The 26,431-nt window shown below is 37.4% G+C and overlaps 1 protein-coding gene across 1 annotated transcript in view; it reads right to left on the reverse strand.

Moving 5' to 3' along the window:
- myo18aa (myosin XVIIIAa) overlaps window positions 1-26,431 on the reverse strand; it is a 148,372-nt gene that overhangs the window by 7,167 nt on the left and 114,774 nt on the right. Inside the window, 7 exon segments of the mRNA XM_036595280.1 lie at window positions 9,745-9,789; window positions 12,785-12,924; window positions 13,078-13,263; window positions 15,367-15,504; window positions 19,511-19,594; window positions 19,706-19,822; window positions 26,092-26,205. Of these exon segments, the coding sequence (XP_036451173.1) occupies window positions 9,745-9,789; window positions 12,785-12,924; window positions 13,078-13,263; window positions 15,367-15,504; window positions 19,511-19,594; window positions 19,706-19,822; window positions 26,092-26,205 (824 nt within the window).

A 26,431-nucleotide genomic window follows, 5' to 3' on the forward strand; every position in this document is an offset into this window, starting at 1 on the left:
AGCATTATTGATATATGCATATAGCTGCATATATTCATGTGCATCAAATTACTTCCCTAGAAAGGATTCCAGTGGATGTGTGAATCTTGGATGTACAGTCAACCTCTAAACGTTTAAGGGCAAGTTTTGTTTGTGAGGATTTGATTGCATACAGCCACAAGAGCATTAGTGAGGTCAGGTACTTATGTCAGTTCTGGACACTCCAACTCATCCCAGAGGTACTGGATGGAGCACCATCACTCAGGAGAAAACAGTTCCACTGCTCTACAGTCCAATGCTGGGGGGCATTGAGAATGGTGACCTTAGGCTCATGTGCAGCTGCTCCATAGCATCCCATTCTACTGACAATGCTTTTCTATGGAGATTATAAAAGCTTTGTGTGCGCATCTCGAAGGTAGGGGTGTCTATAAAGCTTTGGAAATATAGTGTACTTGCGATGTTTCTCCTCTTTAAAACACTATGCAAAACACCAATTGGCTCTATATGGTCCTCCCCATCTTTTGTGAGGGTACAGTACTTTTTAAAAGTCTGGAACCACCCTTTAATTTATTTAATTTTTAGTCAAAATGGCCATTAAGTACAACTAATTATTTTCACAGGAGATAAAGTGCCCTCAACAAATATTGGCACAACTGGTAATCATGAGCAAAATGATCCATAAAAATATTCTTAATTACTTATCCTTTTGATCTTTCATTCAAAATATTAGCAGAAATCCAACCGTTAAGGTTTTAAGGTATAATGAATGACAGTAAAAACAAAATTTTGTCATGAAATAAATATTTTTCCTAAGTCTATGTGTGCCACAATAGTTGGCACCCCTAGAAATTCTTCAGAGTGAAATCTAACTGAAGTATTCATTCATATTTTATGGTTTTTAGTTCACCGGAGCGATTAGGAACACTTAAATGGTCAGCCATGACTTGTTTCACTAAAGAATATATATGAGATGAAACACAGGCCAAAACTCAGTCATCCATCATGATGAGAAAGACCAGAGAAAACAGCAATGATGTGCGACAAAAACAAGATTGTTGAGCTGCACAAATCAGGAAACGGCTACAAGAAAATAGCTTAACAGTTGAAACGTCCCATTTCTACTATCAGAGCAATAATTAAGAAGCTTAAAACAACTGGACATGTTAAGAATCTGGCAGGAAGAGGACGTATGGTTCAAGTGGACAAAGAATCTCCAAGATTCACAGATGGGGAATTGCAGACATTGTTGGGTCAGAACGTCAGAACGTCTCCCAAACTACAATCAAACACCACCTATATAACCACAAGTTGTTTGGGGGGTTGCCTTAAGGAGGTCTCAGCTTTCAAAGACCAACAAACTCAAGCATCTAGAGTTTGCCAGACATTACTGGAATTTCAGTGCGACCGTGTTCTGTGGTCAGATGAGATCAAAATAGAGGGATTTGGCAACAAACACCAGAGGTGAGTTTGGCATGGACACCAAGATAGCCATGCAGAAAACTACCTCATCCCCACTGTGAAGTGGATCTATGATACTGTGGAGCTATTTTTCTTCCAAAGGCCCTGGACAGCTTATTCAGATACATGGTATCACAGATTCCATAAAGTACCAGCAGAAATAAAATCAAAACCTGACTGTCTCCAGCAGGACAATGATCCAAAATACGCCTCAAAATCAACACAAAACTGTTCACTGACCACAGAATTGGGGTTTTGCCATGGCCACTGTAGTCCCCTGACCTAAACCCCATAAAAAAATCAGTGGGATGAGCTGAAGATGAGAGTTCACAGAATCTGAAGGATCTGGAGAGGTTCTGCATGGAGGAATAGTCTCAGATCCTTTGCTATGTGTTCTCCAGTCTCATTAAACATTATAGGAGAAGAATCAGAGCTGTTATGTTTGCAAAGCGAGGTCACACAAAGTACTGAAGTGATGCCAACAATTGTGGCACAAACAGATTTTGAGAAAAATATTTATTTCATAATAAGATTAAGATTTTTTTTCAATCATTGTCATTGCTGTTTTGCACATGTTTACCAGGGTGCCAACATTTGTGGAGGGCACTGTATTTCTGAGGAGGCAAGCTATAAATAACCCACTTGTATAAGGACAACAAAAGTCGAAGGAAAACAATTGAAAAAACAGGAGTTTCAAAACTGGAGTTCAAAAAATGATTAGAAGATACAGAGAAAATGGGACTCCTAACGACCACCTGAAACACCTGGTTGACACCAAAACTGTCCTCATCCCATAAACAGCTCTTAAAGCTTTAAGTTTGCTTCAGATCTGAAAAAAATCCACAGGTGTTTCTGCCATTGCTGAGACGACGAAGTGGACAAAAAAAAAACACAAGAAAAAAGGCAAACTAAACAAAGCAGCAGCTGGAGTTCTCAGAATAATGGACACACTGAACACTGATGCTTTACGCTTTTTTCTGATGTTGAAAAATAGCTTGTGCTTAATGGCAGCTTTGACTGGAAATTAAATAAATGAAAGGTGGTCTCTGAATTCACACAGTACTGTACGCGCCCATTAAGGACAAAGTAGTTGCAAAGGGCAGTTACTATACACTGTCATTAGCTCTTAGCACTTTTCCGCATTCATACACATTTTCAAAAGATGCACTAAAGCATACAGCCAGCGGTTTCTGACAGGTGTTACAGGGATAACAGTCTGTCCTTTACAATCCCCCCAGGAGAGAGGAAGGTGAAGCACTGTTATGCTTGCTGTAATCTGTGATCTTTTTGGCGCCTGAAGCAAGATTTGACATTCCATCGTAGTCTGTATACACCATTACCCTTCCCTCTGGCCAAAAAAAAAAATCTCAATTCTGGGAGTGAAATCATCTTGTTTTCTCCCACCTGCCAGCCTTCCTGCTCGGCCACGAAACAGTGAAACAGTCTCCCAATGACAAACGCCCATACACTATTTCCAAACCTATCACGGCCTATTTTCTTCAGTTTCTAACACCTTCCGGGAAATGTGAGAAACGGTGTAAACAGCATGCTGAATAGGTTCCTCAGAGGCTCATAATAATACTCCGAATTCCTTCCAACAGAGCTGCTCTCGGAACAAAACCTCTTCTTTCAAATTTTTGTCATTTTTCAGTTTTGGACATAATTTGAATATGACTGTTGTCTTTACACTTTACATTGTGTGTAAATTTCATGATGAATGGACCAAAAGAAAGGACCCAAAATGACTTGGAAAAAACTCTGGTTCCATTGACTTACATTAAAAGTAAAGTAGGTTTTTCCTTCTCCTGTAAATTTACCATTTTGGAGATTTTGGTTTTGTTCTGACAACAGCGATATATAATTATTCCTAACCTGGACACTGTAAAGGCTTTAGGACTCGGGAGTTTAACCACAGAAGTCACAGTTATCAGCAGAAAAAACAAAACTGTGTTTAGTAATTAGTAGTTGAATACTAACTGATTCTTACTTGTAGCTCATTAGAAGAAATGGTTGAAGTAGATCATAACTAAAGGTTCACTTACATTATAACTTTAGTCATTTTGATTTAATGCATATTTGGACATATTCATTCTAACTGGACCATTCTACCAAACTAGCTCAAACTGCGGCCCCACAGTGAAAAAAAAATATTTAAAAAAGCAATTAAATATTCAGACTTTACACATTTACAAAGATTCTGCTATGATCTATTTAAACCCAAGGCATTAATAGAGAAAAAAAATATATACAATGTTGTATATAAATATATACAAAATTATTATTTATATTTTATTATAATTTACTTTGTATTAGAAAGTGTCTCCCAAACTCTAACCCTTAAATTTACACTTGTGAAAATAATTTTTTTTCTATTTTTTGTCAATTATTTTTTTTCTCTTTAAAAAACTTTCTGATTTATTTCAAAGTGAAGTTGATTAGATTTATCATGAGTTTAATTTTCAAATAAAAAAAACAACTTTTAAAGTTTTTATGTCACTACAGAAACACAGAGTTTTAGTCCGTAGGCAGAGACTTATTTCAGTCATGCCCCTGCATTTTAGAGCAGGAAGTGAGGCTGCATCCCTGTCCCTCATGGCCTCATGCAGTTAGTTCCCATTGTTCTGAAGTAAATGTGTCCCAAAGTCTGAAAATCAGTGTGAAACATTGAGAACTGTCACTAACAAAACATACATTTTGCAGTTAAGCCACTTTTTTGTGTTTTAATGAAAAATATTAAAAGCAAAAAGATTTTAGTCCAAAGTCCAAGTCAGCTGAAAGTCCAATACAGTACAGTGCAAAAATTACCCGTCATTTATTTAATTTTCAGTCAGAACAACCTTTAAAGACAAATTATTCATTTTTTTGTGCTGGAAAATAATACCATTTTTAGTACTTGGTGTGTCCACGCTTGATCTTTATTACAGCTTCCATTCTTTTCATTAGACTCGCTTTCAGTATATCAAAGATATCTGCAGGGATATTTTTCCACAGCTTCAAAGTTCAGTCTTACAAGTGCGTTGCACTTTCTTTCTCTTCCAATCTGAGTAATCCTTCTTTGTTTGATTCACAGTATTCTTGCAATGTTCTACCAGGTCTTGCATTGTCCTATTTAATCTTTTAATAATTTTTGAACTCTAGTTTTGGAAACTTTCACTTATTTTCCAATGACTTTATTCAAGTGTACTATCTTATACAGTGGTGCTTGAAAGTTTGTGAACCCTTTAGAAGTCGTAAGATAACCAAAGTAAACAAATGAGACAAAAATATTAGACTTGGTCATTTATTTATTGAGGAAAATGATCCAATATTACACATCTGTGAGTAGATTAGTTTTGCACATCAGCTTGTTGGAATTTTAGCCCATTCCTCCATACAAAACAGCTTCATCTCTGTTATGTTGGTGGGTTTCCTCCCATGAACTGCTTGCTATAGGTCCTTCCACAACATTTCTACAGGATTAAAGTCAGTACTTTGACTTGGCCATTCCAAAACATTAGCTTTATGTTTCTCTAACCATTCTTTGGTAGAACGATTTGTGTGCTTAGTGTCATTGTTTTGCTGCATGACCCACGTTCTCTTGAGTTTCAGCTCACGGTCAGATATCCTGACATTTTCCTTTAGAATCTGTTGGTATGATTCATTGTTCCATCAATGACGGCAAGCTGTCCTGGCCCAGATGCAGCAAAACAGGCCCAAACCATGATACTACCACCACCGTGTTTCACAGATAGGATAAGGTTTTTATGCTGGAGTGCAGCGTTTTCCGTTCTTCAAACATACCACTCCTCATTTAAACCAAAAAGATCTATTTTGGTCTCATCATGGCCTGCCATGTACACCACTGTCGTTCAGTGATCTACTGATGGTGGACTCATAAACATTAACGTTAGCCACTGTGAGACAGGCCTTTAGTTGCTTAGTTCCTTTGTGACCTCGCGGACTATTACACTCCTTGCTTTTGGTGTGATCTGTTTTGGTCAACCACTCCTGGGGACGGTACCAATGGTCTTGAATTTCCTCCATTTGCACACAATCTGTCTGACTGTAGACTGGTGGAGTCCAAACTCTTTAGAGATGGTTTTGTAACCTTTTCCAGCCTGATCAGCATCAACAGCTCTTCTTCTGAGGTCCTCAGAAATCTCCTTTGTTCGTGTCATGATACACTTCCACAAACATGTGTTGTGAAGATCAGACTGTGATAGATCCCTGTTCTTAAATAACAGGGTGGTCACTCACACCTGACTGCCATCCCATTGATTGAAAACACCTGACTCAAATTATCTGCTAATCCTAAAGGTTGACATACTTTTCCCACTCACAGATTAGCAATATTGGATCATTTTCCCCAATAAATAAATGACCAAGTCTAATATTTTTGTCTCATTTGTCTAATTTGGTTCTCTTTATCTACTATTAGGACTTCTGAGGAAGTTTTAGGTGAAATTCATGCAGAAATATAGAGAATTATAAAGGGTTCACAAACGTTCAAGCACCACTGTATCTAATCTCCTCTGAACTATCTCCTGAAAAAATGAATAACTTTTACCTAATGACCACTTTGTCTGGAATAAAACAAATCAAGCATGGTCTCTGACTAGTGTACCACACATTCACCAAAGTTAGATCCTCCTTTAAAAGGTTTATGAGAAAACATGAAGGACTCAAAAGCATATGTCAGATGTGACACACATGCAATGCACATACGCACAATAGCTGTGCAGCGTTTGGACAGAGGCGCTATGTAATAGAGTGCTTTGCACTTGATGTCACACCCAATTTGCGTCCCATGCCTTAGAGCGCTGGGGCTGGAGCTGCTGGGACTCTAAGCAACAAACACGCATGGCCAGCCCAGATCTGGACATTAATCAGTTGTGACAACACGGTCCTATTGGTTGCATATCTCTGTTCCACCCAATTAGATTGATCATTAAGGCTGCTGTAGGTACCCCCCCCCCAGCAACTCCCCCCTCTCCATTTACTGCTACTGCTCAGTCATCCACACCCAAACGCTCACACTGCATTATACGCACACATGCACAAAAAAGCGCATCATTAATCAAACCACACAGCTGGAATATCCGTTACAGGCTCATAATAACAGTTCTAGTTAACGTTTGAAAATAAATCATACTCTGCAGGAAGATACGTCCCCCAGTGTATCTTGCTCTGAAGGAATCAATACTCCATAATCATTGACATTACCTCCATAGCATATAGGTTCTAAAATCAGATTCTAAAACATTCAAAACTATTGTAAAATTGGTCAGATCATTTGTTGCCTCAGCCTTACAGAACAGTGGCACAGGAACTGCTGTTCCAGATGGGCATTAGGGGGCAGATTTCCCAATTTTCCCCTGATGGGGTGATGGTTAAACCTTCCTCAGTTGTTAACAATTTAGGTGTAATCTTTGTTTTTTCACTTTCTTTTAAAAAACACTTTCTTTTTGGGACACTGGCCAGAGACATATTGCAAATTTTCACCCCAAGCTTAACATGACAGATGCACAATCTCCGGTCTATGCCTTCATATTCTCCCTTCTCGCTTCTGTAACTCTCTCTTTACTGGTATTCCTGACAAAACATTACATCTTCTACAATATCTTCAAGCCTCAGCTGCTACAATTTTTTCTCACCCTTTAAATCCCATACAGATTCACCTCATACTAGCAACTACCTGGAACACCACAACAACCACCCAGCAGTTCCTTGGCAATCATGAGAGACATTATAGTAACCACTTAACAACAACCTTGTAATTACTTACAATTCCATAGAAACCACTTAACATTACCCTAGTAACCACCTGGAACACCATAGCCACCTTCTTAGCAAACTAGAGATACCATTTTTATCACCTAACCCAGGGGTCGGCATCCCAAATGTTAAAAAGAGCCATTTTGTCAAGTTTCAACAAAAATCTAACCACCTTGGGAGCCACAACATTTTATGTCCATTTTACTGAAGTAACGTTTTACCATCTTGGCTGTAAATATGTCTCAGTATATGCTACGATATATTAGTATAGGCTAAAAATATAAAATAAGCGAAAACGCAAACTTACTTTGCTCTGCTTTAAGCTCCAGCTCAGCTAAAGCCACTTTTCTCGCATCTCCGGCAGGAAACTTTTCAGCAAAAGTAAAATAGTTTCTTGTAACATGTCTCTTAACGTTCGACTTTTTACGAGGCTGAACTCAGCTTCTCATTCACCAGCTTCTTGTTCGAATTTTCTCATTCCACCTTAAATGGTGCCTGAGGTGCCAGAATGTAGCTAACTATGTAGCTAACTGTTGCACCATTTAATGTGGAACGTAAAAATTCAAACAAGAAGCTGGCGAATGAGAAGCTGAGTTCAGTTTTGCAACCTTTTAGTGTTTGACAGTTTCTCGTTGCAGATTAAACATATCAGGAAACTGGCTGAGTGCTTACAAATGTAAATATTTTGATGTCTGAAATCTCTCTCTTTGCCTTTTCATTAGCTACTAGCTGGGCGACATTGTTGTCTGCGTTGCTATGGTGACCAGCAGTCTGCGCACCAACCTTCAGGGCTAAAGGGTGAATAAGCAGTAAAAGTAATAATAAGTTATACATATAACTCCAGCATTTAAGACCATTTATTGTTTAAAAAGCTTTATTTTACTGCAATGGAGGATTATTTTATTTGTACCTAAAAATCTAATTGTGCTGTGGAGCCGCAACAGGGCAGTAAAAGAGCTGCATGTTGTCGACCCCTGACCTGACCCTAACAACCCTCTAACAACACCCTAGCAACCAACTCAAATACCAAAGTAATGATCTAGCAACTTCTTAAAAACACCCAACAGCGCCCTTGCATGGCCACCCTAGCTGGAACAGCAATTTAGCCAGCTTTGTCAAACCAACTCAAAGTTTGTTCATATTTTATTGTTCACATCACCCATACTGTGACATGTTTCTGCATGAAACACAGTATCAGGGAGATTTTCCTATTTTTAAAAGTATTTTCTCTTGATGATATGTAGGAGGAAGTGGGAGGGAAACTTTATTTTAGTCAAGTTAATATTATTTTTTCAGGTCCACTTGTGCACAATTATATAATCAAAAATCAGAAGATATTTTAGAGCAAACATTATTACAATCTGATCAAAGATAACAGCAAAATTCTGCATAATATGACCAGCAAAATAAACAAACAAGGTAATAAAGCTCAATTTGGATTTCAGGTTGATTTTAAAGTATTCAATATACGGATAATTCTGTAGTAATGGGTCAGTGACATGACACATATTTGTGTGCCCATTATTTTCTTATTAAATAATCGAATAAACATATGTCATATGTCATCATCTACATCATTCTACATACCTTCTACATTTTCAGCACATCAAAATAAAATTCATTTTAGGTACTTACACTTCCATCCAACCATATTAAAAGATTAATTAAACTATTAGAAAAGGTAATTTAGTCATATAACATTCAAAATAAAATAGTTAATAATAATAGTTGATTTTATGTTTGAAACCTTTACAATCATAACATGCTGCAGCTTTAAAAGTATTCAACTCATTGAAAAGCTTTCTAACATATAGCATTGTGCAAAAGCTTTAGGCATCTGAGATAATTAGATTTAAAAAGCTGTTTATCTGGGAGGCAGTAAGCATTTCTGTGTACAAAGAACCCACTAATATTAGAATAAATATAAATAACATTAATACAATAGGCAACGATTTTATGTATCTATTTTTATACGCAAAACAGACTTATTACATAGATTAATGGTTTTAAACAATGTACTTTGATGTCTAAGACTTCTGCACATCATCGTATGTGATGAAAGTAGCCAATAGCCAGCAGGTCAGACCTGAGAAGAGGTCTAATATGTAAACAGACTGGAGTCTGACTGACCCCCTTCCCTGCATACAAGGTTTAGGAACTTAAGAACTTAAGAAGCAATGAGGCACGAACACACTGAGTGGACACATGGGGCACATGCGATGAGTGGTCAGATCCATGCATATGAGATAAAACAGATGTGGGATGCTGGATGTTACTTTTTATAAGTGCTTGAACACATAAAAACACATGAAAGTGGTTATGAGGATGCAGCCAGATGTGGTGCTGCATTAACAAACCACATTTTCACACAGACCCGTTAGTAATCCAGTGTCATCGAGTTTCACACGTCATAATGGCATGTGTGAAAATTCACATCGCAGTTTCATTCGATTAGTTCCACATTGAGAATTAATGCAGCACCACTCTGCCGCGCTCGTGATTAATGAAGACCGAACTTCAAAGGAAAAAGGACGAGCGTTTCAGGTTTCTCACGTTTTGTTCTTCCTTTTCTGATACTTTGTCACCATGTCTTGTAAACTGTCACATACACACAGAGAGGAAAGGGAAAAGAAAAGAGAGAAGAAGATGAGTGAGCTTCAGATCATACAAAGGAAAAAGAGAGGCCCAATCAGAAATCCCTCCTTACCGTGTGGTGGAACTGAAAGGAATGGAGAACGCTGTATGATTACACAAAGTACTGTGTAAAAGTCAGAGACCACCCTTTGTTTGTTTCATTTCTAGTCAAAACAGCCATTGAGTTTAAACCTATTCATTTTTCAAGCGATATTTCTGAGGGGATTTTCCATTAAGAAAGTCAATGGAAAAATCAGGAGTTTCCAAAACTGGAGCTCAAAAAATGATTAATAGATACAGAGAAAATAAAACTCCTAACAACCACCTGAAACACCTGGTAGACACCAAAACTGTCCCCATCAGATAAACAGCACTTAAAGCTTTCGTCTTTGAGAACTAAAGCTCCACTTTTGCTTTAGATTTCAAAGAATCCACAGGTAAAAAGATAAATCAGTCTGAAAGGATGTGTAGCTGTCAAGAAGAAGCCAATGGGCTGTCCATGCCAGAGTCCAGACCTCAGGATCACTAAATGTGTTCAGATTACTTAGATCATAAGAAGCAGAAAGTGCAACCAACTTCTGAGACTGAACTTTGAAAGTGTGGAAAAATATAATTGAAGACAACGACATCAACAAATGTTCACAATACTAGAACATTGTTTATTTTACACCTCCACTGTTTATGACCTAACTGGCCTGCTAAGCAAACTTTGTAATGCAGAAAGAAAGAAGCAGAAAGTGCAACCAACTTCTACGACTGAACTTTGCAGGTGTGTAAAAATATCCCTGCAGATTCAATCAAAAACCTGAAAGTGAATCTCCTGAAAATAAGAGAAGCTGTAATAAAGGTAAACTATGTCACATTTAGTTGTTGAGGCTTCTGCGTAACTTTGTCAAATATGTTTTCTGCTTTTTTCCGGATGCTGTAAAATAAATAACTTATACTTAATGGCTGTTTTGACTGAAAATGAAATAAAGGAAATGGGGATTTCTGACTTTTGCACAGTGCTGTAGTATCAAAATAGATTTATATTCAAGGAAAGATGAGTTTTAATATGGGCGTGGGAGTGAATGCATGTGTGTGGTTGATTTCTTTACACAGTGAGTCTCCCTGACCTGCTATTTGCCTGGGGAAAGAAACTGAAGGGGAGGTACAAACTATCACTCTCTACAATGTTTACTTCAGAGCCACACAGAGATAGCAGAACTCTCCTCCAGCTTGGTGAAAAGCAGCTTCCTCAGAGGGACGCTAAACAAGAGGGGGAAAAAACAACAGATACAAGAAAAAGGCTCCGGGGACACCATTAAACCAGTCCACTATCACAAACAGGGAGAGAAAAACCACAGTCCACAAATACAGTAGAGATAAAAGAAGAAAATGAATTTGAGTTCATAAAGAACACACAGCTAAAGCTGATCTCATCTACCAAGAAACTGTATTTTTAAATGCATGGTGTCTGTAGAAGCATCATTTCTCCTAAAATATAAGCAGAGAAAAAAACAGCTGAATTCCTAAGCATTTGAAAACACAAGGCATGGATTAAAAGGTCAGGGTATAAAAAAGTTTAACATAAATATAATAAACCTGAAGCTTTTCATTCGCAGGAGATAAAATCATTTCTTAATGTGAGACGGGCCTGTGCTTGTTGACTGTTTACAGAGTTACAGCAGTAACAGCACTACGGCTGCAAAAAATTGTGTCTTCAGTACTCTGACAGTTATTATTATTCATGTGAATTAATCATCCAGTAAATGATTCATCTGTTTAAATGTGGTCTCTAAATATGATGGGAACTGTGGTAATATTCTGACAACATGAAGTTCTGTTCACCAAGAACTAAATTACCACCAAAGAAAAAAAAAAGAAGTGTTTGTTTAAGAAATAGCTAAAAATGACTGATTATTAATTATTAAAAAATATGTAGCTTATCTAGCTTTTTAGGTTGCAGCATCATTTAACCAATTCAGCTTTTTTTTACTTGCTCATTCGCCAGATGAGCTGTGTGTAAACAGGGTTCCAAGATGAGGACATGACACTTTTGTTCACATGAAATATGTAAAATAAGTTGTATATTTACAGAAAAGTCATATGAATTTCACATGTAAGAAATGTGGGGTTACTTGTTATTTGTTTTTTGAAAACACATTTTTGGCACATTTCACATGTGAAATATATGCGGCTAATAAATCAGTTGTATGTAATTTAATAGCTGAGGTATGTAACGTTGTGATGGGACGAGCTGCCAAATGTTCAGTATTGTTGAAGAAGCTGCTAATTACTTCAAATTAATGAACTTTGAATATTCCAGTGACTAATGTTAGTAATGTAACATGAGCTGATGTCTGTAATGGTAACGTTGTGCTCCCATGGAAAGCAAAGTCAGACTTGCGCATGTTGTATGTTACTACTTTGACCTTCATTAAAAAAATGCTACCAGACTATATTTCTGTTTTCAACTTTCAGCTATAATTGTTCTTTTTCTTTCGCTATCTGCTCGCGTAGGTCCGACACTATAAGTGAATTGCTGCCCTCTTCAGATTAAGTTGTTAAGTCACTCTAGGTTGGACATCGCTTTGAAAATGTACACAAACAATCAGCAACAGAAATATTTGTTGATTATTTTTATTGGCAGTGTTACAAATATCAATAATGACTGAATAATTGTTTCAGCTTTAAACAAAAGCAGTTTAAAAAAATTATTATTTATTTATTTTATGCAAACCATAGCGAGACACTAGTATTCCCACGTCAACATAACTGAGCTTCTAAGCTATATGTTGGATGATGTAATAGTCTACATTAATAGCACAACATAGATGAGATCATTTTAGAAATGAAGCTGTTGAGCTGCACTGGTTTAACGCGCTAAGGGAGGCGGGGCACTGTGTGGATTCTCTTACTGGCACAGGCATAATGTGAGAAGACAGCAACAGGGTTGAACTCTGCTAGGAGGACGTACCTGTTGATGAGGTCATCATTGTCGTCACTCTCCATCTCATCCTCAATGGCTGCCTGCAGATCCCCGATCCTCTTAAAGGCCAATTTGAGGTCTGCCTGCAGGCTCTGATTGGCTGCTTCCAGGCTTTCAATGTCCATTTCCTGTAGGAACAGGGAATTCACCAGTCATTCCCTGTTGCTTTGAACTGAACTGAACTGAATTGCACTGAATTGCACTGGATTGGACTGGATTGGACTGGATTGACTAGTTGCTAATTCACTGTTCTTTATCTAATGGACCAGGAACCAGCTTACCAGTTCATGTTTCTTGCGACTGGCCTCTGCCTCTTTTTTGGCCAGCTCAGTCATTTCCTCCTTGATGTCGCGCATCTGCCGCTGCATGCGCTTGTTCTGCTCCTTCTCCCGGTTCTCACCGGTCACACGCTGGTCCTTCTCCTCCGTCATCTTCTCCAGGTTCTCCTTCAGCCGTGCCACCAGAGTCTGCCGAGCAGAGATGGGAGAATGGGTGATGAAGAGGAGAACACTGATGGTTTTATTGGAAAGGAGGGTAAAAACAATGCATCACGATGAATTGATCCGAAGTTGCTAATTCAGCTTCATCAATTTTGGAATGTCAGAACTTTGTATAATTGATTATACAAATTCAATCTGTGCTCATTTTTTGGGCCAAAATGAAATTCTAAGGCTATTTTCAAGTAAAAAATATTTGTTTCAAACAGTGACTCCAGTTCCCTCCATCTCTACATTCAGTGAATTTTTAATTCTGAACTGAACTAAAATCGTACCAATTCGAAACAATTTGACTGAGTGATTTGTGATTTGCTGAATAATTCCCTAAAGAATCATAAATTAATTGAAGCAGAACTCAGGTCAGATATTTATACCCCTGATGTGAGATTAAGAGCAGACAGTCAAATTATTCTGCATGATAACACACGAATATGAAAGCTGATTCCGTCAGGTAGGAGAGAAAAAATCACCTATTATAATCTCGTTATAATGACTATGTCAAAACAATTACTTATTTTTCTAAATAATGACTTACCATGTAAGATAATGTCTCATCTCATAATAATGTATCTCAAAACCTCTAGAAATAGATGTAAAATCAATATTTAGCAAAAAAAAACATTAATTCAAAATGAGTTATTATGTGCAGAAAGTAAGACATAATTTTGACATAAAAGGTCAATTTTTAGGGAAAAAGGTGATATGATATGATTTTAATTATTTTGAGAAAATAAGTGCTTTGAGACATAGTCAAAAGTCATTATTTTGAAATATTAAGTCATTATTTCAAGAAATTAGTCATTATTCTGAGATGTATAGTCAATATTTCAACAAAATTAGCAATTATTTTAAAAAGTCAACATTATCTACATAGATGTTAAGTCAATATTAAAAAAAGTCATTTTGAGATATAACTTCATATTTTACGAAAATAAGAAACTATGTCGAGCTATAAAGTTGGTCTATCTAAAAACAAGTAATTATTTTAAGATATTAAGTCAACACTTTGACAAAATAAGTTAGTATTTCTAGCTAATCTATCTAAGCCAATATTTCTAGAATATGACAATATTTAGAGAAAACAAGCAATTATTTTGCTATATAAAGTCACTATGTGAAGAAAATAAGTAACCACTCTGAGATATAAAGTTGTTGTTTCTAAAAAATAAGTAATTATTTCAAGATGTCAACTTAATTTAGATGTATTAAGCCAATATTTAAAGAAAAAAGGAATTAATTTGAGATTCAATATTTTATTAGATAATTAGTCATTATGTTGAAATATAAAGTCAATATTCCAAGATAATAAGTCAATAATTTGAGGAAATGAGTATGACTATTTCAAGATATAAACAAGAAAATAAGTAATTATGTTGATGTAAAATCATTATTTCTAGAAAATAAGTCATTAATGCAAGAAATTGAGACAATATTGTGAGAAAATAAGTAATTATTTCAAGAAAATAGGTCAATATTTTGAGAAAGCAAGTTACTATTTTGAGGTAGAAAGTCAATATTTAGTGAAAACAAGTCATTATTTTGAAATACCGAGCAATATTTAGAGAAAATATGCACTTCTTTGGGGATATAAAGCACCTATTTCAAGAAAACAACAATTATTTCAAAATACTAAGTCAATATTTTAACAGACTGCTACCAGTAACAGAGAAAGAGAAAAAAAACATGCAATGTTTTCTCCTCTATTTGGCGGAAAAAGGGCTTCCATACGCACACACACCCAGTCTGACACAAAAATCTGATGAACCATTATTGTGTCTCAGCAGTACAGAAACAGGAAGCTTCTCATTAGAAGTCTAGACCTGTATTTGTGTAGAGCTGCTGTTATAATGAGTGTTGCTAAGAACACTGTATATATAAGCTGAACTGAATTAAATCAATGTTGAGCAACTTGATGCTGAATTCGAGTCTACAGCTCCTGTAGGCTGAGTGTATGTCTCTGAGTGGGAGTGGAGGAAATCAATTCATTTCCACTCTAAGGCTCAATGCTCAATGACTTATGAACAGCCTAGCAACCCGGCCACCCACACAGAGAGCGTTCTCTCGCTCTCTCACCTCCAGGCGTTTGATCTGGGTCCTCTCGTACTCCAGTTTGGTCTCCAGCTCGCGGATCTTGGCCTCCTGCCGGCTGACCAGGGACTTCTCCACCATGGACTGCTCCTGGAACTCAAGCTGGCTCTGCAGAGACTGGAGCTGCACAACAAAAAAGGTCATCAGCTCTAAGGTCATCAGCTCTAAGGGCATCAGCTCTAAGGTCATCAGCTCTAAGGTCATCAACCATCATCTCTTTACTTTCCACTGTTCCATACTGAATGATTGTTTTGGCGATTTTTGCCAGTAAACACTACATAACAACAATAAATACAAATAAACATAAACACAGTAAAATTTAACAGGAATTTAACAAAACACCATGTACTGTTTACATTTGCACCATGAACGGGTTCTTCAGATTGACGGAGATCGATGTGCTGTAGATGGCTCTATATAGAACCTTTTTAAAAAGCATTCTTCTATTGTTACGATGTCAAGCCAGTAAGAATAGGAGAACACTTTTTGGTGCTATATAGAACCCTTTTCAAAAAGGTTCTATATAAAACCATATAAAGCACATTATTCATCAATCTGAAGAACTTCATGATGCAGAAAACCTATTAACCATGCAAAGGGTTCTTTGCATGTTCATGGTTCCATATAGAACCATTTTCTTTACTAAAGAACCATTTTTTTTGTAAGTGTGCTCTTGAGTCTCAACAGCACATAACAATTTTCTCAGTCTTGACTCAGATAATGCTCAAGACAGCCTAGTCGACTAGGCTATTTAAAGTGAAGCATGTTTTAAACCTAAAACGACAACCTATACACTGTATAATACACAAATTAAAGTGCTGTAGAAAACGTTTAATTCATTTTAATCACTGTTTAGTAATGTAGTAATGAGCAGCCAGTTAATCACTACCAACTGGCTTGGTAAGGTTTAATAGCTGTGGTGGAAAATGCGTAATTTACCCAACTTACTGCTTATTAACATGGTACATAAGCTGTTAGTTCATGTTATTGGCTTGAAAAGCTAGTTACCAGATCTTGGCTTGATAGGGGTTGAGATTGTGATGTTTAATACATAAATAAAAACGTTCTGGAAAATACCTTTCACCTATTTTATCACCTTATAACACAGTAATAAGCAGCCAATTATTTAGCTGCTAGCATGATCAGGCTTAATAAGAGCCTTACAAGATGCTTAATTCACAGTAGTTACTGTTTAATAACACAGTAATAAGAAGCCAGTTAACTACCAACTATGCGCGTCTTACCGAAATTGTGTGGCTGTATTATCTATGAAAATACAAATAGCAGATCAGTTTCAGCCAATACTCAGTATTAAAGTATTAGGACTGAATCAGATGACAAAAACATGGTTATAAAACAACTTAATTTTATTTAGACTTAATTCCTCTATTCATTATTATTATTTTTACAAGCATAAGAATCAAACTGAGCAGTCATGATGTGCTTGTACAATGACAATAGTGCAATAGAGTCAATGGCTGGTAGTATTTTTTCCCGAAGTCAATCCTCAATTTTCACCCAACTAACACGAACCAATTTTTCCAAGAGTTACTACTAAAACAAACTTTCATCTTCAGTGTTGCGTCATAGGCAAAGAGCAGATGATGTGCCTCGACTGCACAAGTTTAAAAGTCCAAGATAAGATCCTGTCTCTTTTAATAACTGACAGAAGAGAGGGAATCAGGAGGGAATAACAAACAAGCGCTTGGCTTTGAGGAACGGCGGACAAGGGTTTGCTATCTTGTTCGTTCAGGAAGGCAGCTGTTAAGCTTCTTCTGTATGTTATACTGACTATTTAATCGCTCTTATTTGGCTGTTATGATGTGAATACTACTGCCTCAGACCCGACGCGGCTTTCTAAAAATAAGGAGCTTTGCATCAGAAAAAGGCCCAATCTGGAGCTCCCAATTTGGTGTCATTAAAGAAAGTGAACTGTGGCTGTCCAGGGAGCAGCTAATCACTGCAGGGACACTAGCTTTAGATAAGGATCTCAGAAGATATGAGCTTGTTAGGGCTATCTTACTGCCACCAGCGCTCCGAGACACAAAGCACAGCTCTATGCATGAGCTTGCTGTTCAACCCACAGAGGAGTGACTGGTCTGTTGCGAGGATTAGGACTGTCCCCTCAACTAAGTCGACCAGTCAGATGATCATCCGTCACATTCTTGGTTGACTAATTGCATTTAGTTATTTCTTTATTTTGAGAAGTGAACTGTAATTAAAACTGTAGAATGTAGCTAGAGAGTTTCCATACAAGTTTAAGTATTGGTACATGATGTCAGGCTAATCTGTAACCATACAGCACTTTACAAATGTCAAAAAACACCCTTTTGTCACAAAGAAATCCTAAAATATATATTTAATAGAAAATTACACAGACGCCTCAACAACTTAATATAATCTTTAGTCCACACTTTGCCTTTATTACAGCTTCCATTCTCTTCAGAAGACTTGCTTTCAAGTTTTTCAAAGAAATCTGCAGCTACATCTCCAAAGTTCGGTCTTTGAAGTTGGTTGCATAATGCATATTACAATTTCAGACTCATCAGTCTGTAAAATTATACTCCTCAGAAATCCAGTTTTGGTGTTGTAGTGCAAATGTTGTTCTTTTGTCTATTTCTTTTCTCAGTAAGAGCTTCTTGAACAGCTACATATCCTTTCAGACCCACAGCGCTGTGTTGTCCTCTCACAGTGGAAGGATGGACTGTGGATGTTTTCAGATCTGAATCAAGAGTGGAGCTTGATTTTCTCCTCTCTCTCAAAGATGAAAGCTTTAAGTGATGTTTATCTGATGGGGACAGTGTTGGTGGTCTACCAGGTCTTGCAGGTGGTTGTTAGGAGTTCCATTTACTCCATATCTTTTAATAAGTCCAATTTTGGAATTTTGTTTTTTCCCCCCCACTTATTTTCCTTGGATTTTCCTCTTCCTTATGCAAGTGGATTATATTATATCTAATCTAATCTAATATCTCCGGTGAAAAAAATAAGGCCTCATTTATTTTCTTTCCATTTTTGTTGTTCCTTTTTTTACCCCCCACAAGAAAACAGCTACATAAAGTGAAGCATGTTTTAAACCTAAAATGGTAACCTATAAACTACATAACACACTAATAAAAGTGCTGTGGAAAATGCTTAATTCATTTTAATCACTGTTCCAGTTAATCACTACCAACTGGTTCAGTAAGGCTTAATAAGTGCTGTAGAAAACGCTTAATTTACTTAAGTTATGCTTATTAGCCTGGCCTGAAAATTTTGTTACCAGGTATTGGCTTGATAGAGGATGAGATTATGATGTTTAATGCATAAATAAAAGGGTTCTAGAAAATACTTTTCACCTATTTTTACCTAATAACAGTAATAAGCAGCCAATTATTTAGCTACTAGCATGATAAGGCTTATATCTAATATCTTATATCTAATCTCAGAAATATCTCCTGGAAAATAAATAACTTTACTTAATGGCAGTTTTGACTGGAAACTGAATCAAACTGAAAGGCTCTGACTTTTGCAGAAAACTGTATAGTGGAATAAAAGCTTACATTTAAGGTGCACTGTAATTCTATAATTTACAGACCAGCGTTGTACAATACTATACACTTAAATGATGGTTCTTTAAGGGTTCTTTCATAAAGAAACATTCAAAGAAAGAACCTCTCCCATTATTAAAGGGTTCTTTGCATCATGAAAGGGGTCTTCAAATTGATTGAAAATATGCTGTAGATGTTCCTTTTGAAAAGGGTTCTACACAGCACCAAAAAGGAGGTTTTCTAATGTTACAATGTCAGGCTTGTTACAATACAAGAACCCTTTTTGGTGCTATATGGAACCATTTTTATAAAGGTTCTATATAGAACCATCTACAGCACATTTTGCAGCCATCTGAGAACCCCTTTCATGATGCAAAGAACCCTGTAATCATGCAAAGGGTTCGTTGAGTGTTCATGGTCCTATGTAGAACCATTTTCTTTGCTAAAGAACCCTTAAAGAACCATTTTTAAGAGTGTATATCCTTTCTTTATTAGGCCTTTTTGTTGAAAATCGGGATAACCCTACTCAGGGATCTCCTCAGTGAAATTCATTACTGCAATTTAGACCATTGTTGGAGACCTGTCAGGTTATGTTGGAGTACCTTATCTTGAATCTCCTGCTTCTCCTTTGCAGCCTCCTCCAACTGAGCTTGCAGGTCACTGATCTGGGCCAGGTCTCTCGCAGACTGCAAGCAAAAGAAACACAATCGTATCAATCCTTCACAACCTTCTTAAAACATCCACTGCACAATGACAGTGGCATTAATGGGGCTGAAAAACAGGAGTTCCTGATCAACCTGTGCCACAGCTGCCTTGTGCTTCTTCATCAGCTCGTTCATGTCCTCTTGGTCCTCCTCCAGACGAGACTGCAGGTCGTTCTTCTCTCTCTGCAGCCGGCTCACCTGCTCCTCCAGCTGAGAGACAGACAGAGCAATGATGTAAGAAAAGAGCAAAGATACTTCATTCCCGACAACGTTCATCATGGGTATTTTTAAAATGATTTCATTTTCATTATCATACACTTGCAGTTATGTTGCGCTTATTAAAAGTAATGTAGTGACCCCCCCAAGTTACACCGCACAAGGGGAAGGGACCCCATTGAACTTCGCATGGCAGTTCATATTCTGCTACTAATGGATTGCTTTCACAGACCTATGAGCACCTTCACTGAAAAAATATATAAATCATCAGTGGCAGCTTCACCTCTCTCATTATTTGCCATCTTAGCTACAAAAGGAACTTCTCCTCAGCTGTAGCTCTCTGCTATATTATAAAAAAGAATCCACTGTACAATTAAGTATATATCTGGCTGCTACTTGCATTACTTTTACAGTCATTTACTGTACCATCTTGACAGTAAATAACCGTAAAATAACAACTTCATAGTCACCTGGAGCACAAGATTACTGTAACTGTATTCTGCTGTACACTTGCAGTGATAAGCTGTAATCAAAATACACCTGTATATTTACATTACTGTAAATGTAATGGAACACAGTAAGCACAATAAGGCAGTAATCTACTGTAAAAAAATCAGAAAAGAGTGATTGGTAAATTCTATTTGACCTCTATTAAATTAAAAACGGTACCAAACACAATATTGGATGTTTCACCTTGCAAACTCTGTTTTTTATTTTTTTGTAATTATATGTTCATTTAAAATTTGATGTCTGCAACACGTTCCAAAAAAGTTGGGACAGGAGCATGTTCACCACTGTGTTACGCCACCTTTTCTCTTAACAAGAATTATTAATATTTGGTGTCAACACCACCTGAGACAGATCTGAAAGCAGATCAGCTAGTTTTGCAAGTCTTCAGCTGTACAACAATACGGGCCCGTCATAATGTGCCACACGTTTTCAAAATGAGACAGAAAGGCCAGTCGAGCACCCGCACTCTGATTATGCAGTCGTGCTGTTGTAACATGCAGAATGTTTCTTGCCATTGTGATGTTAAAATAAGCATATTTATCCTTGAAAAAGACGACGTCTAAAAGGCAGCATATCATTGCTGTCAGGGACAAAACCTCATATCTCCATTTTTGTCATCTTTCATTTTTTTAACATAGTTTTAAATGGTCAGTTGCCCTTTAGAACGTACCAAAATTTTATGATGAATGGACCAACAGAAATGGCACAAAATTACCTGGAAAAAATGATTTATCCTTTTACTTTCATTAAAAGTTAAGAATGTTTTTCCTTCTCCTGTAAAGTTACCTATATGGAGATACAAGGTTTTGTTCTGACAGCAGTGATGTGTTGCTCCAAAATAGGCATATATCTTTCGGTGTTAATGGTACTTTCACAGATGTGCAAGTTACCCACTAATACACCCCCATACCATGACAGACAGTGGCTTTTGGATGGTGCTTTACTTCTTTGGCCCAGAGAACACGACATCTATTATTTCCATAAACAATCTGACATGTTGACTTGTCAGACCACAATACAAGTTTCTACAGTGCATCAGTCCAAGTTGGCAGCAGTTCTGGACATTGTTGACAATGACTTCCACTGTGCATAGTACAGCCTAATTTGTATTTGTAGATGCAGCAACAAACAGTGTTTATTAACGGTTTGTCAAAGTATTCTGGCAAAATATGTTATTTAAAAATAAAAAAAAAACATCAGTGAACATATTTATTCATCATGTTTTACACTGTATATAGAATATCGCAAATATGCATTTTTAAAATGGAAATACGCATTATTCAGACATTTTTAATTTGCTTAGAATTTACATAGAATTACATGACCATATATCTGCCAATACTAACAAAGAACATTTTTGTCAACATCTTGATGTTCCAGCATTTAAACTATTTAAAAAAGCCCAGCATGAAACTTTATATGTCTTTAAAACTTAAGGATTAAAAACTTTGTTTTTATGTTTTGTATCAAAAGGTTTTTATTAAAATGTTTATGCCTTTTGAACCCAGTTGCTATCGTTTCCTATAATGCTGTGAAGTACAGCTCAAAGTCAACCTCACAGTAATTTGCTGAGATATTATAGAAAATATCTTAAGATTAGTTGATTTCACAATAGAATTTGAAATTCTGGCAATAATTACGAGTGTTGAAAACTATATGTTAGAAAACAAAGTCATTAACGCTGTAGCAGCGGGAATCAGTGGGTATTTCCCCACACACATTAGTTTTGGGGGGGCTAATGATCCCTCTCCCCCTAGTAGTTGGTACCTATATCTGGGTTTCTTGTTTATGGTTCCTGAACTGAAATCCAAGGCTCAGTTTATTCCCACAGCACAACAAGACACAACCAAGAAACAAAAATGAGATTTATGAGTGTTCAAATGCCAACCCGCAACACGCGCCCACCACCCTTACATTAAACAGACCATCCCTAAATACCATGTGGAAGGAGTCCTAATTAAACACACCAATCAGCAGCTCAAAACAGACCAGCACAGCCACCCACAGGGCTGTAACAGTCATTTACGTGCCATTATTATCATTAATATATGGCCCCTCCTGCAAAGATGGCAAATTAATAGTCAGAAACAAGATGTAATCATAATAAATTCAATAATAATGAGCTCCTGAAGAACTCAATTCTGAAACAACCTTAAAATATTAATATTAATATTATATTTATTTAGATAAAGAGCCAGATCTAGGCATCAATGGAACACCAAAACCAACATGGTGCTGTCACCCATCCATTCTCAGAGCATTAGTTGAAGGTGCTATATAGCTTTTGGCCTATCTTTTAATAAAACTGCAATACCTATATAGCTATAGGCCTGCATTTCAATAAAGCTGCTATAGCTTTATAGCTACAGGTTGGCCTTTTAATAAACCTGCTATAACTTTAAAGATATATGTCTGCATTTTAATAAAGCTGCTATAGCTTTAAAGATATATGCCTGCATTTTAATGAAGCCACTATAGCTTTATAGCTATAGGCCTGCAATATAATAAAGCTACTACAGCTTTATAACCATAGGCCTACATTTTAATAAAGCTGCTATAGCTTTAAAAATATATGGCTGCATTTTAATGAAGCCAGTATAGCTTTAAAAGTATATATCTGCATTTTAATAAAACTTGTATAGCTTTAAAGTTATAGGCATTTTTTTAATAAAGCTGCTATAACTTTATGACTTTAGGCCTGCCTTAAGTGGCTGTAGCTATAGAGCTGCCTTTTAAATTATGCTACAATTACTATATTGCTACAGGGCTTTTTGTTCGTATCTGCAATAGCGATATAGCTATAAGCTTGCCTTTTACTGGTAGCTAGCTTGTTTGTCTTTTAGTTAAGCTGCTATAGCTTCATGCCTATTGGTCTACCTTTCAATAAAGCTGTTATAGCTACATAGCTACAGGCCTACCTTTCAACAAAGCTACTGTAGCTATATAGCTATAAGCTTGCCTTTTAATAAAGCTACTAAAGCTTTGCAGCTACTGGCGTACCTTTTAATGAAGCTGCTATAGCTATATAGCTATATATAGCTATATAGTTAAGCTAAAATAACTACAGTTCTAGCCATATATACACCTGCCTTTTAGTTAAGCTGCTATAGCTGGGCCTGTTGGAGTTGGACATTATTGCCCTATATCAAGCTGACCAGAATCATCGGCCGCTGGCCTATCTCATGGATCTTTCTTCTGTATTAATTTCATCTTTTTATTCTTATAAACGCACGTTTCATCTCAAACTATATATTCCCAAGTGCGCCCTAAAGCTAGATGGCTCTGCTTTTGAGTCTTGGTTACTCTCAATGTTTCTTCCTTATGCTTTTAGGTCACTTTGTCTTGCCACTGTCCTCCTCAGCGACACTCATTAAGGGAGCTGCAACCAGAATTCTGTAAAGTTGCTTTATGACAAAATGTAAGGTAAAAAAAAAGCACTACACAAACAAAACTAGACTGAATTAAACTGGAACGAAACAGATAAATAAGAAGGCTAATAGAGGTCCTTCAGCTTGGAAAACGCCTCTCTCTGAACCTGTAAGATTGACATTGAGGTCCTTTCTCTTTCTTTTGTCACAAAAAGCTATGTGCTTTGCAGTAATCCACATGTAATCTGTGAGTTCTGAATAAAAATATCCTTAAAACTTGAAAAGAGCGTTTTTTAACATCCATAGCAAGCACCAGCAAAGTTTTAATGACCATGTTTCTGGCGTTTTGTAGTAAGAAACAGAGCAGGACTGAACACAGTAATTACACAGAGTAATTGCATGTTGTTGGCTCAGGCAGAGACGAGGAGATTACATGCTTTAACTCCCGTCGTCTCCCCCATAACCGCACACAATAACACACAATAACCAACTGCAAAGCTCATCGGTGTACAGCCTGCACCTGCATTCGCCCGCCAAAAACAAAGGCCACCCCTACACAGTAGATGAGAATGAATCTAGCACACTGAAAACAGGGGTGGGCAGCCTACTCATATTAAATTATGCAATATATCTCAGGCAGATGGGTTTGCGGGGCAGTGTGTAAAGCCCCCCCTCCACAAAAAAACACAGCCGATGCACGGCTGTCCTTGAGAAGAATGATTCACGCTGACTTGTGTTTCGTGTTTTTCAGGGTCAGACAACGCGTATGGAAGGAGAATGAACACTTTGTCGATAGTCGTCAGTTAGCATTGCTAACTGATTCCCTCAAGTCCTCTGAAAACACAGCAAGTCGAATCAATCTGGGAGATGCCTTGCTTTGCTAGTAGAACAGAATTCTAAATGTGGACCTTCGCTGCCTTTGCCTGGGTCAATTCTTCATTATCTGGGCATCTTGGCTAGCACACATACTGTTTTACAGAAATTACAGCATTTTTTTGAATGTAAACAGCAGGGCATATTAATAGAGTGATTCAAATTCAAAAGCCGTCATGCTGAGAATGCACTAGCAGTACGCGGCTCTACTCATGAATGTTCTCGGCTTTCTTTATTTTACTACACCGTGCGCCTGCTGCGGAACTTCAGTCAAACGCCCTTCATTCGCTGCCAGAGCAAAAGAGAGAGGAGGAAAGAGTGAGAGAGAAAGCGGAAGAGAGAAAGAGAGAGACTAGTGGGGTTTTCATTCAAACGTTTTCGCAAATTTAAAACCAATTTCTGAAAAAGCATTAAAAGAAAATGGGAACTGAATCAGTGTTTCCATAATTCTAATGCGCAAAATCCTAAACATAACAGCACATGCATGCGCAATATGACGTGAGACAAGAATGGAGGAGTAGGGCACCTCCTGGTAGGGCAGTTTTGCCCTCCATCACATGTACATAGCTGTAGCCCTAACAGTTCAAAGACACTGGGCAGTCCAGATGTAGTGCTGTCTCAATTCCAACACTATTGTACTAAGTCAGGGGTCGGCAACATGCGGCTCCGGAGCAGCTCTTTTACTGCCCTGTTGCGGCTCCACAGCAGAATTCGATTTGTAGGTAAAAATAAAATAATCTTCCTTTACAGTAAAATAAAGCTCTGCTAATCGTTGATGTGTAACTGATAAATCACCAGCATTTAACCCTGAAAACTGGCGCACAGACTGCTGGTCACATAGCAGCGCAGCTAAATCTCGCCTAGTTAGTTGCTAACCAAAAGGCCAAGAGAAAGATTTAAGATGAACATCAATAATTTCAAAACGAATGGACTTATTTGAATTCATTCATTATTTACAGAAGGCACCATTTAAGGTGGAATGGGAAAATTTGAACGACAAGCTGGCGAAAGATGAGAGACATTTTACTATTCTACTTTTGAAAAAGTTTCCTGCTGGAGATGCGAGAAAAGCGGCTACAGCTGAGCTAAAGCTTAAAGCAGATCAAAGTAAGTCTGCGTTTTTGTTTATATTACGTTTTTTAGCCTTTAGCATGTACTGAGACATATTTACAGCCAAGATGGTAAAATGAACCTAAAATATTGTGGCTCCCAAGGTGGTTTGATTTTTGCTGAAAGGACAAAATGGCTCTTCTTAACATTTGGGTTCCAGACCCCTTGTGATAGTACCTTTGATGGTCTGCTGTTTAGTATGGTATATAGATCATCAGATGCAGCAGAAACATGTGACAGCATCACTTATTAGAAAAATCTGTTTACATTACTATATTTCTCCATTATTGATAAACTTTTTGTAGAGATTTTGGGGAGTTTCTGGCTTTTCCATCCAGCTTTTTTATGCACATTTGCCAAATTTGCATAATAGTGGTGGAGGGAAGCCCGCAATTGACTCACAGACATCTTGGCCTTGGATATGTCCTCCATCTGGATGTGCAGGTCCTCAATCTCCAGCTCCATTGACTTGCGAGCTTTCACGGCAGCTGCAGAGGTGAACTCTGACTCCTCCAGCTGCCGGAAAACAGACAAACACAGTTAGGTACAATGTCAAACCTCCACTTCCCCTTTACCCTTTAAGCACTTTAAAACACATCAGATTCACCTGCCGCACTCCAATCCATGCCTGGAGAAGCCCCAGACTTTCCACAGTCCCACCATACCTTGACCAAGAAAATCAAGAATACTGCTGGGAGCTGGGATAAATATGGACTGTCTGGGAATCCTTAAAGACTGGACT

Source organism: Colossoma macropomum, unplaced genomic scaffold (genome assembly GCF_904425465.1).
Source record: "Colossoma macropomum unplaced genomic scaffold, Colossoma_macropomum, whole genome shotgun sequence".
NCBI classification, from domain to species: domain Eukaryota; kingdom Metazoa; phylum Chordata; class Actinopteri; order Characiformes; family Serrasalmidae; genus Colossoma; species Colossoma macropomum.